Genomic DNA, 19,012 nt, shown 5'->3' with positions numbered 1-19,012 from the left:
AGAGAGACTGAGAGAGCTGGGTCTGTTCAGCCTGGAGAACAGAAGGCTGAGAGGGAATCTCAATGTTTATAAATATTTCAAGGGTGGATGTCAAAAGGATGGGACCTTTCAGTGGTGCCCAACGACAGGATGAGGGGTAACGGGCACAGACTGAAACACAGGAGGTTCCATCTGAATATCAGGAGAAACTTCTTTACTGTGAGGGTGCCAGAGCACTGGAACAGGCTGCCCAGAGAGGCTGTGGAGTCTCCTTCTCTGGAGACATTCAAAACCCACCTGGACACACTCCTGTGATATCTGCTCTGGGTGAACCTGCTTTAGCAGGTGGGTTGGACTGGATGATCCCAGAGGTCCCTTCCAACCCCAACCATTCTCTGATTCTGTGAAAAAATGATTTGCTGCAGGGGGGCTGTGGGGCAAGTGTAGGATTTATAAGTGCTCTCACTAGTTCAAGGAAACAGAGAGAAGCTGCTGGTATCTCCCTTGTTTAAGGACATTAAGGGCTGGGTGCAGCCAGTGAGGATCTGCTACAAATTTCAGTGTCTGGTAGAAAACTGGGCAGCAGAGCCTGGAGAATATAATTCCTCTGTGTGTAATGTGTATTAGATAACCTGCCAATGGCAGAGAGAAGAGCCTCAAAACAGGTACCACAACACTGGGGTAAAGCCAGAAGCTTAAAGCCTAAGAAGCATAAAATTTAACAAACTCCTCATATTTTTGGGGATGCTTTTTAAATCTGGAATTCAACAGGAAAATATTTATTTGTATTGTTGCACTACTAACTGCAGCAAGATGAATTTTCTTAAGCATCACAGAAAGAAAGGATAAAGACCTGTCATCATCTCCTTTCTAAAGTGAATGGGTAAACATCCCTGGTATCAAAAGCATGGGGTCCTGCACCATTGCTTCCTGTCCAGTCTTTCTCACACTACTGGATTTGAAGGTACATGTTAAAGGGAAGTCACAGTCAAAACATACTCCAAGCACCACATCTAATTCCACAGAGAAGTAAACCACTAAAGACTAGTCTGTGAAAGATATTAAAGAACCATCCATAATCACCAAAGGAAAAGTCATGTGAGAAGTCCCAACACAGACCAAGGGAAAAACATCCAGGCCTTGAAGCACCTAATATGAGCCAACAAAAATCAGAGTATTTTTATTTAAAGCACCATCTATCTCAAGTATCCCACCTGAAATACGATGACTTATCCATGTAGTTTTTCCTTTTAAGAGTCATACCACCACAAAGATAAAAATACATAGCATCTGAGGTGGAACAAAGAGGACTACTCTCAAATGCAGGTAGAAGATCACTGATTTTGAGTTGTGCAAGTCTCAAGCATGAGATTCAACTCCAAGACAGTGAAGAGCAGCACAATTAGCAATGGTACATCTGAAATACTTTTCCATTAGAATTAGACAAATCTACGTTGTCACAGAGCAACAAATGGGCCTGTGATCCTACATATAGAGAAATGAAAAATGTTTGTTTGGGGGTTTTATTGTGGGTTTGTGCTGTTGGTTTTCTTGTTTTGTTTTTAAATCACTTGGTAATGCACACACCAGGAAAGCTCTCCAAGACTGCTGAGAGAAAGGCAGGACTTTTTTTTCTTGTGAAAATGTTTCTTCGATATTTTCACTTAAATACACACACAAAAACTATGCAGAATTGACCTGCCTCTCTAAAAGTTGAAAAGAAAGAAGTCTTAGCTCAATCTTGTATGTCTACACTCTTAATCTTAGCCTTAAACAAGACTGAATTGAGCAAAACTGCACTGAAGGTCAGCTTCTATACTAGCATATCAAATTTCAAGCCAACAGCTCTTTTATTTAAAATATGTTAGATAAAGAGGTAATATGCTCTCTGTAAGAGTTCCCTTGAGGTTAGAAGAACCAATAAATTAACTGTTACCATATGTTTGGCTCCTTTTGGCAAAATTCAGTAACAAAACACTGCCAAACCTCTTTTGGCAGGTAATAATATTTGGTAGCTTATAGTACAACTTGGGGAAAAAAGGAAACTGGACAGAAAGCTTGAAAATTAATAGAAGAAACTGCATTTCTATCCTTGTATAGTTAGCTACATGCTATTGAAAGAAAAATTGTAACAAGGTCAACTCTATGGATCTGATAAGCAGCTGCCTCCTCAAAAAGAGCTGTATCAAACGGAAAGCCAAACACTCCACCTAGTACCATAATGCAAATATTTTGCATGTTTGTTTTAAACAATGCTAGATATGTATGATCTATTTTACAAATGAGAAGCTTTGTAAAATTAGCATTCCAAAGTCTTAAAACGCATACTATTAGGGCTTTCATTATAGTGGGTTTATTTCACTATAAATAAGCAAAGCCTGGGCTTATTTGCAAGGCCATGTTCTTAAGTTTCACTTACGTTAAAATTAAATACTGGGTTTTTTTCCCACATCTTTAATACATACATAGTTGAGAACAGAACATGACAGATAAAAAGCCTTTAACACTACACCTCTAATTACAGACAGAGAATATGAAATTCTGTGTCTTTTAAGGACATCTGTCACAGACATTTTTAACTTCCAGCTAAACAGGTGGGGTGATAGGCTGGTCCTATCCTTTACCAAGAGAAGCAGGACTTGTTCTGTATTGACAGTTATATTAAATCAATGCTTTCTCAAATATGAAAAGGTCCATTCCATTTTATTCATGTAATCATCAATTATAATGTACTCTAAATTCATTATTATTCTAATTTCCAAGAAAAAGAATACAGTCTGTTATTCATGCCGTGATGGTTTGCATGTACAGGAAAAACAGTTAAAAATTCCACATTTCTTCAATCAATTCCATCATCCCATTAAACTCTAATTTCTATGTATATAAATCACTTGCTATTCAGCTTACAGTTTCACACACATCTGGCAAGCAGTTCGAAGCAGGTTGACAGGTATAGGCCAGACATTTCACTTCTTAAAGTCATGTCATTGCACGGTTAATCTTATATTTGCATTAATTTGATTACAAGCACTTACAGGTAAAACTAATCCTAAAGTGTGGGTCTAATGATTATAATATAAGCTTCTGGAAGGTTTTTTTCCAGAAGAAAAATATTGTTGCTATTCTACAGATCCTTGCCTCATTCAGCCATTTGGGATTTTATTAATAATCTTCTCATTACTTCTGGTTTCTTATTTTTTATTTTAAGTAAGGCAATTGCTGTGAAGACTTGACACCAAAATCAGAGACTTCATTACCCAGCAAAATATATCCCCAGTTCAAAGTATTTAAGAGGGTTAAACAAAATGCAAACATTTAATGCAACATTAAGCATGTGAAATAAAAACTTGATTGCCTAAAGAAAGCATGCTATGCTGTTACCCTGGTGACAGGTTAAAAAAGGATTGTGAGCTGAATGGCTGTATGATATGAAATTAAAATGTTTCACATTGAACAATCCAAAATGAATTGGGAAAGGTTAGAGCAGAGGAGAGAGAAATCAATTCTCCAATGGCAATGGTGAATGGAAGTGAAGTCTGAATAGGATTTGCCAGTGGGGTGCAACAGCTGCCAAATATCCTGCAGCCAAAGAATTACAATAATACTGATGAAGTGTGCAAGAGCTTTTGGAATCATTGCGGGGAACAGAGAAATACTCCTACAATAATGAGGCCATTCTCTGTCCCATCCCACTTTCGCAGTTGAATCAAAGGAAAAAGAAACGGTTGAAAATTGTAATACTCGATAACAAAGGTATAAATGAATTATCTATCCCTTCAATCAATATCTTATATTTAACTACAGCCTTTGTGAACCATGAATGAAGCAAGCATGCTAAAGAATGGACAAATCAAGACACATACATGTAAAAGTATGCAGATAATATTGAATGAGAGACTTTTTCTTCCCATATTATTTTGTTTATAACATTTCCACTGCAACAGCATCCAGAATAAGCCATACAATACACAAACAAACAGCAGGACACAGCCAAAACCCCAAGGAATTTCACAAGGTAAGGTCCTGATGTTTGTGCTTATCTTTTTTTATGTTAATAATCTTAGGAAAGAAACATCAACAAAACATCTCACATGAACGTAGTCACACATGCATTTACTGAGCGTAGAGTCCCCCAAAGTCAAGAAAAACTTCACTCTTCTATAAAATCCTCCAATACAACTTCATTTCTGCTCTTTAAAACTCCAAATAAAACATGCAGATGGAGAGCAAAAACTATGCTAAAAATAGCTGTGAAATAACCAGGGAGCACGTGGCAATTAACACACACCTTGTCAGTTCTAAGGTTTCATGCAGGCACTTTTTACACACAAATATTAAACAGGTTTAGGAGGTATAAACCTGAATGAGAGGGAAGAATTGTTTGGCTTATAAAAGGGATCAAACGAAAGAGAGAGAGGTCTTGTGGTGAAGAGAGGTCCTTGCAGAAGAAGTCGTAAGCAAAGAATAGATGAGAAAAGTGCCAGATTCACAAATTAAACGGGCCAGGAATACAGCAGCACACAGAAAACACTCACATGTGCACACTATTTAAATGCAAGTTTCAATGTTTAGTGAGCAGTAGCCACAGAAGCTATAAAGCTCCTACAGCAGCTGCTGTTTTCCCAGCAGACATGGTGAAAATAAAAAATTAACACAGGGATTTAGCCAGGTCCATTTACTTTGGCAAAGAGCTTTCCCATCAGCAATCACCCCAGTGTGCTGCTGCTCTGGGGAGCTTCTCTAAAGATGCTCAGCAAGGTTCAAACTTTTTATAATGACAATCTTCGTAATGATTTCATAATGATTATCAGCTCTAAAGATGGAGCAAGTATGGATTTCTGAGTGCCCAGTTGTGCTGGTTTGACTGAAAATGAGTTAATGACCCTTCATGCAGTTAGAAACCTTCCTTTTTCATAGCTAGTATGGTGGTTGTTTGAATTTAGTTTGAGAACAAGAAGGTAACACCCCAGGACAGAGTTTGTTTTTAATTGCTCTGGTCTGAGAGCCAAGGATGTTCTGAGTGCTCTGCCCACAGGTGTGAGGCAGCTGGGAAGGGTGGCATGGATGGGGCAGAGCTTGACTGACATCCAGACTGATCAGTAAGAGTATTCCATCCCCTTAGCGTCATGCTTTGTATTTAAGGAGAGTCGGATTTTCTGGTTAGGAGGACAGGGAGAGAGATGGAGACCCATTCCAGTTCTGCTGTATTTCCAGTGGAATTCCATTCAGGAGTTCTCTTAGTTGGGCCTTTCACCATCCTGCTGTTGCAGAGGCCTCTGGTCCTTTCTGCCTTTTTCTCTCTTCTCTCCCCGGGTCGGCTTTGGGACCAGGTGCTGCTACCTGGGACCGGCTGCTCGGTGCGGACAGAGTTTGAGAGGAAGTGCATTGAGTATCTTTTATTTTATATTCTATTTTATATTATTAGTAGTAGTATATTAGTGTAACCTTGTTATTTTATTAAACTGTGTTTATCTCAATCTCCCTTCCCTTTTGATTCTCTGCCCTATGGGGGCAGGGAGCAGCTACCACGGTTATATTGCTAGTTCGGGTTAAACCACAACACCAGGACACCTTTTTCCCACTCCTAAAAATGACCTAGGGATGGCAGGCTACAAAAATTTCCCATGACGGAGCATTCTGTCTCTGGAATACATGTTCATGCATCATATGGAATGATGGTTCTGCTTTCAAACAGCTACATATATACCTTATATTACTTAGGTTATCAATTCTGATTCCATTAATTTGATCCAATCAAAGACAAAATATGACACACATTCTGTAGAAACAGTCATAAATGCTACCTTGAAATGTCCCATTTCAACTTTTATATTTTACATAAAATTTCATTTCCACCAGCCAAGAATACCTGTTTCATATATTTGCATCTACTTGTTTGTCTCTAGCACATATAATCCTCTTTCTATAATAAGCAACTGAACAATGAAGAAGGGTAAATAACACCAGATTTTTAAAGACAGCTAGAATGTTATGTAGGACAGCTGGTTTATCGGTGATTAAGCAAGATTACAAAAAAAATGAAGTAATTATTTATGAGAGGTCAAAAGAACAACATTAAGTAACACCTAAAGAGGTCACAATCAGAAGAGCCCATTATAAACAAGGAAGAAAGGTAGAACAGTTGTAGTACTTTGCTAGTCTAGAGGGAAAGAAAAAAAACGCAGTGGAATAATGGTCTGAAGCTGCAGTAGTTACATAAACATATCGAAGACTTCCAAAGGCGTAACAGTAAATCATTAAAAGAATGCTTGACTTGTTGACCAGAGGACCAGCACAGTAAGGATAAGACAGTGTTATTTCCATGAGCTAAGGATGACTGTATAACTCCAAAGCGAGAGAATGAAGAAAGCCACAACTGGGCTGGACTTGGTCATCCTTACCAAATGAAAACAAAGTGTTTTATCTTTATATCCCACCAGAGGGTATTTGGAGGGTAAAGCAAAGTAAAAATATTTTGCTGTACTTGTGATAACTGTTCATGTTATTACTTCAGTTCGGGGCAGGGGGGGGATAAAAATCACATAATCCAATTGGTATGATGCAGCCATGCCCATGACTGTGCTGCAAGTAAGAACTCTCCCTCTTTCCAAGCAGCCAGTTCAGGTGACTCCGGTGAATCTTCCTGACATCATCTTCCCTCTTTTTAAAATTAATGTAACATAACCTTATTTTGTGCTGCTCCAGCAGTGCAGGAGCATCAGAAAGGTCTCCTGCTGGGCAGCTGACCATCCTTCCATATGGGGAAACCCCAGGCTGGCAAAGGGCTGGCTCCCCCCCAGACTCCAGCAGGAAAATCAGTGTAGCTGGTGTGAAAGCAAACGTGCCCAAGAGGTGTGGGGCTCCGTGGTTCTCCGAGCAGTTCCCTCACTTTCCTAATAGTGCAACAGCAAGGCAGTGCAGGCATCTGAATCATCATTACTAAGTGTACCTGAGGATTTACATCAATATATCTGTACCAAATCAACCTAGACATGAATGTACAACAATTCACTAAATAAAAAGCTAAGTATATCCATTTGTGTTCTTGCAGTTCACCAGTCACATTACGTCCACTGCCCTGGACCCCTGGATTTTAAAAATTTTAGAACGCATACAAATTCAGCCCAGTTATGTCAGTACTTGACAAAAACTTGCCTGTATTCTATTTGTAATTTCTCGCTACATAATTACCCTCCCTGTGAAAGTATTCTTTTATGCTTTGAAAGCATCATCCATTTTAGGTCTCAAAATGCTTTATACATGTTGAGAAATATTCACAAAACCTCAATAACATAGTAAAGTACTAAGACCATTTTGTCTTTTTGTAAACTGGGGCCTAGTCCAACTGACTTCTCTAAGGTCCCACAAGAATAGTTAGGAGTTAAACTCAAGACTCCATAATCCCAGTCGTCTATATAAAACACACAAGCAAGAAAAAAACTTCAGGTTTTTTTTGCTAGCAATATAAAACATTTTCCAGTGTGTTACCATCTTTTTGCATGTAGTATCGGGTAATATGGGCATGCAGTCTCGCTCGTTTTTTCCAAGTCATAAATGATGAAAGGGTAAAACCCATAGAAAAATTAGGAAAATAGACTTAGCAGCCAACACAAGCAACGCATAGGAAGTGCTGTAGGCAATTGGGTTTAGAAGGATAAACATCACATTAGTAGACCCATGAGATAGCATGATGTAGCCACACCTGGAGAGTCACTCTCCTATTCCCCTCCCAATCCACTAATGAAAACAAGTCTGAAGCCAAAATGTGAAGATTCAACTGTACAACATCGTTTTTTGGTCTCAAAGGCAAACTACATCAAACAGTCATAAAATAAGCTGGATTCACTTCAGCCAAAATATGTTTCCACTTGAAACAAGATCGAGTTCTGTCTAGAAGATCTTGGAATTTTACTAGATGCTGTAAATCTGTTCAGCAGCTGTGGGTGGCACCAGTTTCACAATAAACTGGACTATGGAATAAACAGAAAAATTCTTAGGTAAAATAACTGAAAGCTGAACAATGAAAGCACCATCAATCATTCATGGCTCTTTCCTGTAGGAAACATGTGCCCCTATTATCTGGATATCACAGTGAAATATTCACATTAGTATCTGGCTCACAAAATACCAAGCATTTTCATTAGCTAATCATCTTAAAAAAAAAAAAAAAAAAAAAAGAAAAAATACATAGCAACTTTCCCCCCAAGAAAACTGGTTAAATAAAAACACAGAAAATGCTCTAAATATTTGATTGCATAACAAAAGTAAATGCCTATATTCCTGTAACTCTGAGTATGCACAGGTCTCCAGCAGCTGTTTCAGCTGACAGCTGGCAAATTAATCCTTGGAGACTATTGGCGAGGCCAGGGCTACAAAGCAATGCAGACAGTGGAAACTCACCTGTGGGTACTCCACCCAAACCATAACACAATTTATTCTAACACAGGAAAGGCAAACCAGCCTTCGGCTTGGGGCCTGTATTAACCTCAATGCCACACCAACTTCTGCAACAAAGAACCCACCACAGGGGTCACGTCTAATTGAAACTAGCTGAACAAAGTTGGGTGTTTGATCCTAATGAGACAATAGCTTGCTGACTGTCACAACACATTCCAGCAAGAACCTCACAGTCGATGATTCAGTCACCCAGGGGACTGCAAAACACATATTTCCCAGTCACATCCCTACAAACATCATTGGCTGTAGAGAAGAACCCCTCTCATGAGGCTGCCACTAGTCAGATCTGTGGTACATGCCCACCTCTGCATCCCTTTTGTGAGCCACCCTCTGCTCACCTTTTACACGTTCCCACTCTTGTAGTTCTTCCAGAATAATTTCACTTGTCAGGAGTACTTAACCTGGTTCTGTCAGAATGATCTGAAGTTAAGTATTATTAAACTGCTTCTACACTAATACGAGTCATTTTAGCAGAAGCATGGTAGAAAGCAACTACACACAAAATCACGCCTGCGTGCCTGCGGGAGGAGGAGGAGGAAAAAGGCAGAGACCAAGAGAGGAGGAGGCTAGGACAACGATTCCTTAATCTGGCTCAGCTACATTTCACCTGATGACAGTCTCAGTAGCCCTGCCAGTGAAAGGTGGAGCTTCTGTGAAAACTTCCAAGTGTGGTTCTTCCTATGTGTCTGACTAGAATAAAAATCCTGAGCTTGGGCTGATTAAATCATAGGGAAAAAGGGGAACTCAAAATACCCCTACAGTTCTGAAAAGAATGCATATTATAAATAGAGCTCCCAAAAGGGAAAAGAAAACAAACCAAAACCTAAGACAAGCATATAACTGAAGTTCAGCGGAAAACAGTCTATTTCGCAGCTGTGACAAGTTCAGAAGAAACAATGCATGATTTCAAAATACTACTTTTCAGTGCAACTCCTTACACAAAAATTCCTCAATTGATTTCAGTGCAAAAAAAAAGAAAAAAACGCTGTCACCATAAGTAGTGCCAGAGAGCTGGAATTTTGAAGAGGATGATCAACATGTTGATGTACTTTTCCAAACCATTAGGAGAACGTTATGGATCAACTTTGGAGTGTGCAGTCTGTCTATTCCGCTTACATCCTCCAACATGGATTTAAAATTCGCAGAGACTCCAAACACCCAATTCTGCCACTGTGAACCGCATCCAAGATTACAACTGGCCTTTTTGATTTGCTGCCAGTTCCTACTCTGCACTTTTTGCTTACTAATATTTTTCAAACAGATTGCAGCCATACCAATAAAGATGTGCTTTCTGTGGCCACAGTCCTGTTCCCTAAAATGTACCCGTGACATGGAACACCTTCAAAAACAAGTCAGATGCAGTTTGGGTAAGTTAAGGACATGCTGTGAAGGAACCCTGATGGGACTGAGGTAACTTGTTTGCTCCATGGTCCTCAGTCCCCTCTAGAGGGAGTGCACTGGCTGCTCCAAGGAATGGAGAACACTGTCCAGGACACTGCACAATTCTTTGACCTCATTCTGCCTTTGTTTCTTTGACTTGTACTCTGAAGGAGCTGCATGATGAAAGGGTATCATCATCAGGTTTGGTTTTCTTCAGAAGTTACTTACCAGTCTTTTTGCATTACCTTGTCCTTACTTTGCCTCAAACAGGCAGCTTTACTGTCATTAAAACAAAGAGATCTAACAATACATGTGGATTGAAACTATGACCTATTCAATAAGAACTACACTCAGCCACCACTTGGAGAAAATTTTAAGGCTCAGCTTCTGAGGGATTCATTCCAGATCTGCATATGCCTCAACAGACAGAAAAGACCATCTTTTGAAAGCTGAGCTGAACATAAGTACACCCCATCATGGGAAGAGAAAGTGATCTTCCCTGCACAGAAAAGATTTATTAGCTTCACCATTTAAAATCTGAAAAGTCAGACCTTAATCTAGTCTTACAAATTTCGTGTGGTCAGACTCTGCCTTCTCTGCTCACCTGGAGGAATATATGTAAGAGAGTTAGGCTAGGACTCCAAAAATAAGCTAAGCGTTTTCAAAGCAGGGGTCTATTCCTTTCCCTGATGCAGCACAAAAAGAGATTAATCACCACACCTGATTGCTCAGTGCAAGACCTGGTTTACATATTGGATTTCTCAGTTAAAATAGTTGTATATGTCTTCTCTATTAAGATATATAGACACTTGGTACTGAAAGAAAATACTTGCAACATAAAGAAAACATCAAAGATTCTTCAAAAATTGGATTCCTTTTCTTTTTACCAAGTAAGAACATTTTACAGGTTTAAGAAAAAAAAAATTCAAATCAGAGCAGAGAATGCAATAGCAGTTTGAGAACCACTACTTCATTCAACAATTCCTGTCCTTACTCTAAGTACAAAGTAATCCATCACTTCGCTATAGCAGTACCAGACTACCATGCTGGACAGTAAAAATCTCTACGAAGGTTTTTCCCTCACTTGTCTTTTACTTAGGGAACAGTGGCCTTAAGTTTTCTGTTCTCCTTATGCGGTTTGCTATGGAGGATGTATCTCATGGAAGGAAATAAAAAGGTGCTTTACTTTCCCCTATAGGTGCATAAGGCAAGCAGTGACCTTGCCCTACATATGCTATATATTACAAAGCCGTTATGCTTGCCCTAAGTGTCTCTTTTTTTTTTTTTTAAACACCATATGGTACTATTTATCTTTGTGGGTACAAATAAAAATAAAGACTTCTTGAAACCACATTTGATTTATTCCTGACCACTGTAAAATCAGTAATAGAATACACTGTCAAACCACTGGCATGGAATGTGAATAATGCCTGTCCTGCATTCTGACTTCTCCCTCACACAAACACACACAACTACATTCAAGAATGCGAGGCAAGACGAGTCATGCTGAAGTCAGGATTCACTGTGTGCAACCACTGCAAACCCCAACTACCTAAACAAGTTTCTGAAATTCAACCACTGTAATAGAAGGTCTCAAGGCATTGACAATGACAGGCCAGATGACAATGAAAGCTAGACACATCCTAGAGGGAAAAAGCGTACTGTTCCAAAAAGTTGAAGAAGTTAATTTGTATTTTGACACCAGGTTCTGCAATGCCTGGCCAATTAACAGTACCTACCTAGGTTACTAGCAACTACTATCCAAAAGAATGACAGAGTAGGGGAACAAAAGCATCAAAAAAAAAAAAACCACACTTAAAGCAAGGTGCTGACTCTTCCAGCATTTATCAGTCAGAAGTGTTTTCAGAATTAGACTGGAAACTATTAAGGCTCTTCATCAAGGTAGCAAATTACTCATGAAGCCACAATATTTTAAAGCTCTGTAGCTGAATATTCATATTATCCCAAAGTGCTTAGATCACTTCAAATGGGCACATGGGAAATTTGTGATGCTCAATTTGTGGTTAGTCACTAATGCAGCAACATTTTGCATTAATGAAACTCCTGATGTGCATTAATTATGGTACTGGCTTGTAACACATTTTTGTGCCTATTAGTTTGCTAATATGTAGAATAAAAATAATCATGTATGACTTGTCTGAGTAGGGAAATGTAAGCTGCAGCTCATTCGAATTTAGCAAAACCAGACTATATTAAGAAACCATGCAGTTTCTCGCCAGTGTCTCTCGTGCATGAGAAGATGCCATTAACAAAACACATCAGCACATCTGAGTTCCTAGAAATGAACTTACCTCTGAGTCCCTAGAAATCTCTGTGATCTCAGTTGTTCAGTCACATACAAAGACGCTGCTGTTGCCAGTAGTTCTCTTCTTTCAAGATCTGTCAACTTGTGTCCTAGTTTTCAAAAAGCAGTTGAAAAAAAATTAGATAGCAGAGACCAACACAGACAGAAAACGTAACAACTACCAGTGAAGACATTGTTCAGTCCTTATATGTGAAACCTACATTTTTTCCCCTAAATTAAGATGAGGCTCAGCATCGCAGACACTCTGAGTTTCAGGGTTTAAATTGCATGTTTTCATACAGATCAGCCCTACTGCTAACACAGTGTCACGGGGGAGTAATTTAGGGTTCTGCTTGCTGCAGGTATCTCTGTTAAAAACAATTTGACAACTCAAAGAAAAAAAATCTCAATGACGCAACAAGCATCTTGTTTTTGTTACTGAAATGTCACTGGTTGACATATTGTGCCTCATGCTGGTAAGGAATCCATCTGTACATTAGAACTGAACTCAAAATATACAGCATTCTTTCTCCCTACTTCACCTTGCAAAGGCTACAGATCTTCCAGGCAAAAGGGATAACACAACAATATAAACTCTAGAAATAAATGTGGATAAAACTACTTGTCAGCCCTGGGTCACTTAGTGAAGTTTGCATAATGATTAGTTTGTGAGTAAGGGAGTCAAAGTTGTGTTTGGCACTTCAGAAACAGAAAATGGATCAAAGTAGCCCACAATCTGAAGGAAGAAAGTGAAGTTAATTCGAAATTCAACTCTCCATTCAGCAGGCTAAAAGACAGAGCATTGCAACAGAACTTTGCCTGTCAGAACCTTTGAGTCAGAAACTGCACAACACAGATTTGGTATAAGAAGCTGGCAAATAGGTAGCCATGTCACCAGAGAAGCAGAACAGTCAAAACTCATGTGAGAGGGAGCAAAAGGACAAGTAGTCAGTCTATAAGGCAGGGGCAGGACGTTGACACAGAAGATGACATGAAGTACAGAGCTGAACTGTCAGGGAGAGAAAGGCAAACTTCATCCTCAGGAGAGAGATTTCACACAGATGAAAGCAAGGGTGTTTTAAAAGCTAGAAGAGAGGAAAAGGCAATAACTATAGTTTAAAAATATATATATATAAAGGTATGATTGAAAGATTTAGCTGAATGCAGATGTAACAGCACTCTCAAGAAGTGCTTTACACAGCTGCTGTCTGCCTCAGCAGACCTTCAGGTGTACATATCATATCAAATGCCATCAACCGTGGCAAGTACAGATTCATGTGAAGGGCCAGGAGAAGCGGTGGGGTAGGGGTTCTGAAGGCTGCATCTCTCTGAGCAGCTCTGCCCAGCAGGGCACATTTGCTTCCAGTCCCACAGCCCAGAAACACACAGGTCCCTTCTACCCCTCCACTCTCAGACCGCCACAGCACTACTGCATGTCACATTAACTTGCACTCCCTGGTACTGGTCACTATTGAGTGACAATTTCTATCAGTAACATAAAGTGAGACCGACCCAATCCTCAGGAAAACCGAGAAGGGAGACCTTTGAAAAGGCCTGGAGGAGACATTACAGTAACAAGTGCACAATTTCAAAACAAGCTGTCTTCTGCACAGGACCCATCCTTCCACTGGGCACATTAAATACAGATGCATGAAGAGGCTGCGTAAAGTCCACTTCAGCAACACAATCACACCACGGTGATGGAAACATACTCATTACAGTTCCAGCTAATAACACAAAAGAGTTGTCACAGGCCAAAAAATGTAAACTTAAAAATAACAAAAGCCAGCAGATATGCATCAATTTATATTTAATGTAGTCCACATTAACATAATCTGGCTAAAGATTACTGCAACTTCCTTCACTCAGCGTTTACTATTTTTTATCTGCCTTGAAATGGAAACTGCCTTTGCTTTAACAAAAGTGTGCAGAAATGCAAATGTTTAAAGGTTGAGGAAATAGCTTGAGAAACAAACTTGATCTTTCCTTTGCCAGTTACTAGAAAAACTGATTGCAAAGCAAAAGTCAAAAATGTTGAACTTTTATACTATTTGTGTATATATACAAACACGCATACATGTGTATATAAGCCTTATATAATTATACAACGCAATAACATCAACTATCTGGCTCTGAAATGTGCCAGTTTTCCAGTTGTTTACACACAGTGAAGAAGCTCTGCGATCATTTTTCCAAAATGCTGTACCTAAAATTCGTAATTTGTTTACATGTCTCAGTTAAAGATACATCAGGAAATCCATCCTAAAACCTTCGCGTTTCAGTCACCCTGCCAAGTCCATGTGACCAAAACTGCATGTTCCCATCTGCTCCAATACACACCGGTACAATCATCTCATAAAAAGAAACAAGGTAAAACTAGAAAGATCCCAATTTGAAGGTTTTATTGCATGACCTTCGTCTTGGATGAAATCAATAACTGCTTTTGCACTTGCTGTGCTGCAAAAACTCTTTTCTCCCTGTATCTTCGATAAAAATCAAACTCCAAACAGTGCACAAAGGTCAATAATTTGAAAGAGGTTAACAACCGATCAAGAGTTACATTCACCTCTTCATTATCACTAACGTGAAAAAAAAATGTCTATCCGCTTTCTCTATTTGTCGCTATTTGCATTAGTTGTGGCACAGACATGGCAAGCAGATGACCAGTCATGACTGTAGTATCCAGTGTGGGCAATCTGCACTTACTTTCCTAAGTCTCAGAGGTAACACAGACTGTTAACAAGAACATCCCAAAATTAGGTTTTGGTCTTTGGCAATAAGGATACAATCCTATCACAGAATGTCCTTAGCATAACTTTGGAGGCATACTTCAGAAGCTTGATGAAAGGCTGCTTCCTAAGGATGGCAATTTACCTTTATTACACAGCCTTAGTCTCTGAACTCCAGCCACATTTCCCTTGCCTTCCGCTCTTGCTTTGCTGCTGTGCTCAGCAGCATTTTAAGCTGTTTTTAAAGGTAGACTTTCAATTACATTAGTCTATTTGGAAATACACAAATGTACCAGATAGCGGTACCTTTGTTTCACTTCAAGTCTTATTTCACCTTACGAGCTTCCTCTCAGGATCTTAATTGGATGTCTGGAGGTATAAGTTAGTATTCACCAACAATAAAGATGTAATAACACAGCCTTTCATTTCTCCATGCAAAAGATGGAACTGAAAAGTAACAAAGCTACCTCTGGGGTATTTGTCCAAGTGCTGCCTTGACAGGGAGTGAAACAAGTAAGTAGCAAAGGTTCCTCAGCTTCCAACATGGGAAGTTCTGTCATTCCTCTTTCCTGCCCTCATCACTGCAGACCTCTGGGCTACAGGGAGATTTCATCTTCACCATAAAATGTAAATCAGCTCCTAAATCTCTCTGCTCAGCCTGGGATGTATTTCTGCATTTTCACTATCATCAGTGAACTGAATTATATCAGGAGAATGTAAACCAGGATTAATAGCCATAAAATTAAGTCACAACTGAAGGAGTGGAAGCACTGTTGTTCGTGTTATTTAAAACTAGACCGCACACATCTATTACTGCTAAATGACAGAACCCTGGTCGGAAGGAAGACAAGGAGAAAGTTTTTCTCATTCCCCTGATGTTATGATTGCTTAAATCAATATTATCCCAGTATCCCCCAAGCTGAGTCAAAAAGGTTCATGCAATTACTTTACATAACCAACTTCAAATTAAATTACATAAAAGGTCATTTTTCCTATAACAGTCTCATTTGCATTTTGTCCTAGAAATGTGTTTCCTACTATCAATTATGGGACAACAGAAAAAAAGAACAAAAAAACCCCACACCACCACAAACACAATATCCCTGGTTATGTGCCTGGGTCTGTTCCTTAATACTTGAAAAGTGACTGTTTTTTCTGATCAGGAAGAATAAAAATTAAAAGCAAAACAGGTAAGACAGAAAGTACAATGCATAATTCAGATCCACACTACTGCAGGCAATGTTTATCTCATTCCTAGGTTCTGTTTTGGCTTGAGTTTTTCCTCAATGGATTTCCACATTGCCCATTACAGACGGTAGGTATACCAAGTAGGCTGAGACAGTAAACAAAGTTGTGTGTTATTAGAGGTTTTAATTTCTTCCGAAATTCCAGCAGAGACTTGTTCCACCCAGATGGTCATGGTAAAAGAGACAATATTGTCTGTGTATGCAACCTCAACCTCTCACAGAGCTCGTGATCACTTCTAAGATGGATGCTATAGCACAAAGAAAGGAAACCTCTACTATTTTGAATTATAAAGGGATTAGTGACAGACCAAGAAATACTTCTTGGCTTCACCTGTCAGAAAGAAGAAAGCCAAGTAAGCCATCTGGTTAAGTCAATTTTTATAATCCAGTAGCTTTACCAAATAAAGACAAAGATTAGATTCCAGTGTGAAGCAGATGAATAGAATTAACAGCAACCATCCTCTTCCCTCTAATAGTTCCTCCCTCCAATTAATAACAAAAGTCTCCAGACTGAAATTAAAAAGTCATAACTACAGTCCTAATTCACCTGAAAAAGTGCTTTCATTGACAGCAATCATGGAATGACCAAGGTTGAAGGGACCTTGGGAGGTCTTTAGTTTATTTAGTGTGACCCTCCTCCTCACTGAGCAATCTTAACACCAAACTGAGACCATGCTGCTCAGAAGTTTGTGCAGTTAGGTCTTAAAAATCTCCAATTTATGTGTACCTCACTGACGAGCCTGGCTCTGTCTTCTGGGGAACCCCCTTGGAGGTATGAGAAGGCTGTCATTAGGTCCACTCTAAGCTTTTTGGTTCCAGCCTAAACAAGCCTGGTTCTCCCAGCCTCTCCTCACAGGTCCTCTGTTCCAATGCCACCACAACCCTGGTGGCTCTTCACTAGACTTAGTGATGTTTATTTTCATCTTTCTTACATGCATGACAGGGTTAAAACTAGAGGCAGTATTCCAGGGGTGGTTTAATAAGTGTTGAGTAAAGTCAAGTAATTGGTCCCTTCAACTTTTACAGTTACAACAAACACAATATACCTAAAAACCTTCACCATATTCACACTCTCCAGAGCCAATACACAACTGCAGGAGAGAGAGAGGTGTTTCCTCTTTCTTCCCTTCTCTCTTAGAAATCGGTTAACACAAAGGACTGGCCATCAGAACTTCCACTCTTCTTCTCCACTCGCATGAGGTAAACATGCTAGAAGATGGGCAAGTAAAAGATTCTTTTTCCTTTTCCCTGTGTTTTGGTATGGCTTTTGTGATAACCTCTTGGAAAACATCTCACTTCTCATTTGCACAGGTTGTCTCTCCCAAGAAGAATGACCAAGCATTTGAGATGTCATTTAATAACCAGGAAGAGTGACCATTAACAAAAAAAATTCTCAGCATTCAGACAGATATCCAGGAAAAGATGGATTAACTGTGAAACAGAATGAACCACAAAGAATTATCCAATGGATAGGGTAATAACCCAAGGATCCTTGAGTTTAATTTATTCTTTTGTCAAGGATTCCTCTTAGATCTTTGTGAAAATAGAGATACTTTCTGTGCGTATAAAACAGGGCTAGTAGGTAGTATACCCCCTTCTCACCAGGCAGGTTAGGAAGTACAGAGGCATCCCAGGCTGCTTGCAAGCTATAGGAGGACAATTCATCCCACAATACCCTGTTTAATATTATGAGTTACACCTGCTTCTCGGCAAACAATCTTATTCTGTGAGCAAAGTGCCTGGAGGCCACTCCAAACCAGTTGTATTTGTATCATTTGACCTAAGCTGTGTTGCTGCACCCACCCTTAGACCCACACTCTTCCCAAAACACATGTGTGCACTCAGAACAATAACCCACTCCAGCTGACCCATCGTCAGCCGCTGTTCCAGCATCCATCCCTCGTACAGACCACAAAAAGGTATGGCAGCAGCTGTTTTCCCACACTGATCATAGCTTGAGCAAGCTTAGTTTCAGCACAGCGGTATTTTAAAATAACTTGCAACAACCAAAGTGGTTTTGTTAACGAAGGGATTAAAAAGAGTTAAACCCTCATCACAAGAATTACTAAATGTGCCTGTTCTACATGTAATTTGAAGTGGGCATCACAGGTTAATGGAAAAGCTGCCAATATATTTCTGACAATTAATTTTTTCTTAACTTACAATAAAAGCATTCTAAGAAAGGACTTAAAATGAAACTCTTGAAAATGAGACTGGAAAACAAAGCACCTCTTATTTTATTCTTAAGTAAGACTACAGTTAATATTTATATTTGAAGAAAGAAGCACATAAGAAATGTGCCAGTACTTCACGCAGTCACCAGAAAGAACATCGCTGACTTTCACTGCTTATCATCAATGTAAACCAACAGTGGCAACCATGTAGTTTACAGAAGAAACTCACCGTATTTTGCTCAAGCATTACAAGAGCCTGCATCTTCATTGATTTTTTTCTTATTATTTCTTAAGTTTTCCAAATTTAAAACCCTCCTGGTATGGATTTCTACTGTTAACAATGGCACATTTTTCTAGGTGTTTCCAAATCCACTTTGGCTACACATTTCTCTAAATTTTCAGATTATCCTAGATCTTTTTATACAGCTACATGTCTTTTATAAACAATATTAAGATATATAAGGCTACTTAATTTTCAGCTCCTCCTAGCAAATTCTACCCTGGGTATTTGTTTAAAAAGGTTGGTGGAAGTGAGTAGGGGACTTACATTGCATAAGTGAATTTGCCTTTGTTTCTCTTGCTGAGCTTCTACTCATCATCTGCCCATCACCCTTACAACAGTTCCCATTAGAATCTTTGCATCTGCAGAAATATTTTTCAACAGATACTTTAAAAACTATCCTCTAATTGAACTTGCTGGGCTTAAGACAGAAGTGTCTGATCCAGAGCAAACTACATTAA

General features: G+C 39.2%; 1 protein-coding gene across 3 annotated transcripts in view; it reads right to left on the bottom strand.

Annotated features, from left to right (window-relative positions):
* Positions 1-19,012, bottom strand: part of PCCA (propionyl-CoA carboxylase subunit alpha) — a 283,490-nt gene that overhangs the window by 125,862 nt on the left and 138,616 nt on the right. For all 3 annotated transcript variants that reach the window (XM_065829712.2, XM_071807058.1, XM_071807055.1), the window contains exon 18: positions 12,129-12,231. In XM_065829712.2, the coding sequence (XP_065685784.2) occupies positions 12,129-12,231 (103 nt within the window). The remainder of the gene's footprint in view (positions 1-12,128; positions 12,232-19,012) is intronic.

This window comes from Patagioenas fasciata, chromosome 1, assembly GCF_037038585.1.
Source record: "Patagioenas fasciata isolate bPatFas1 chromosome 1, bPatFas1.hap1, whole genome shotgun sequence".
Taxonomy (NCBI): domain Eukaryota; kingdom Metazoa; phylum Chordata; class Aves; order Columbiformes; family Columbidae; genus Patagioenas; species Patagioenas fasciata.
Note: the sequence above shows the minus strand (reverse complement) of the source record. Positions and strands in the feature narration are given on the sequence as shown.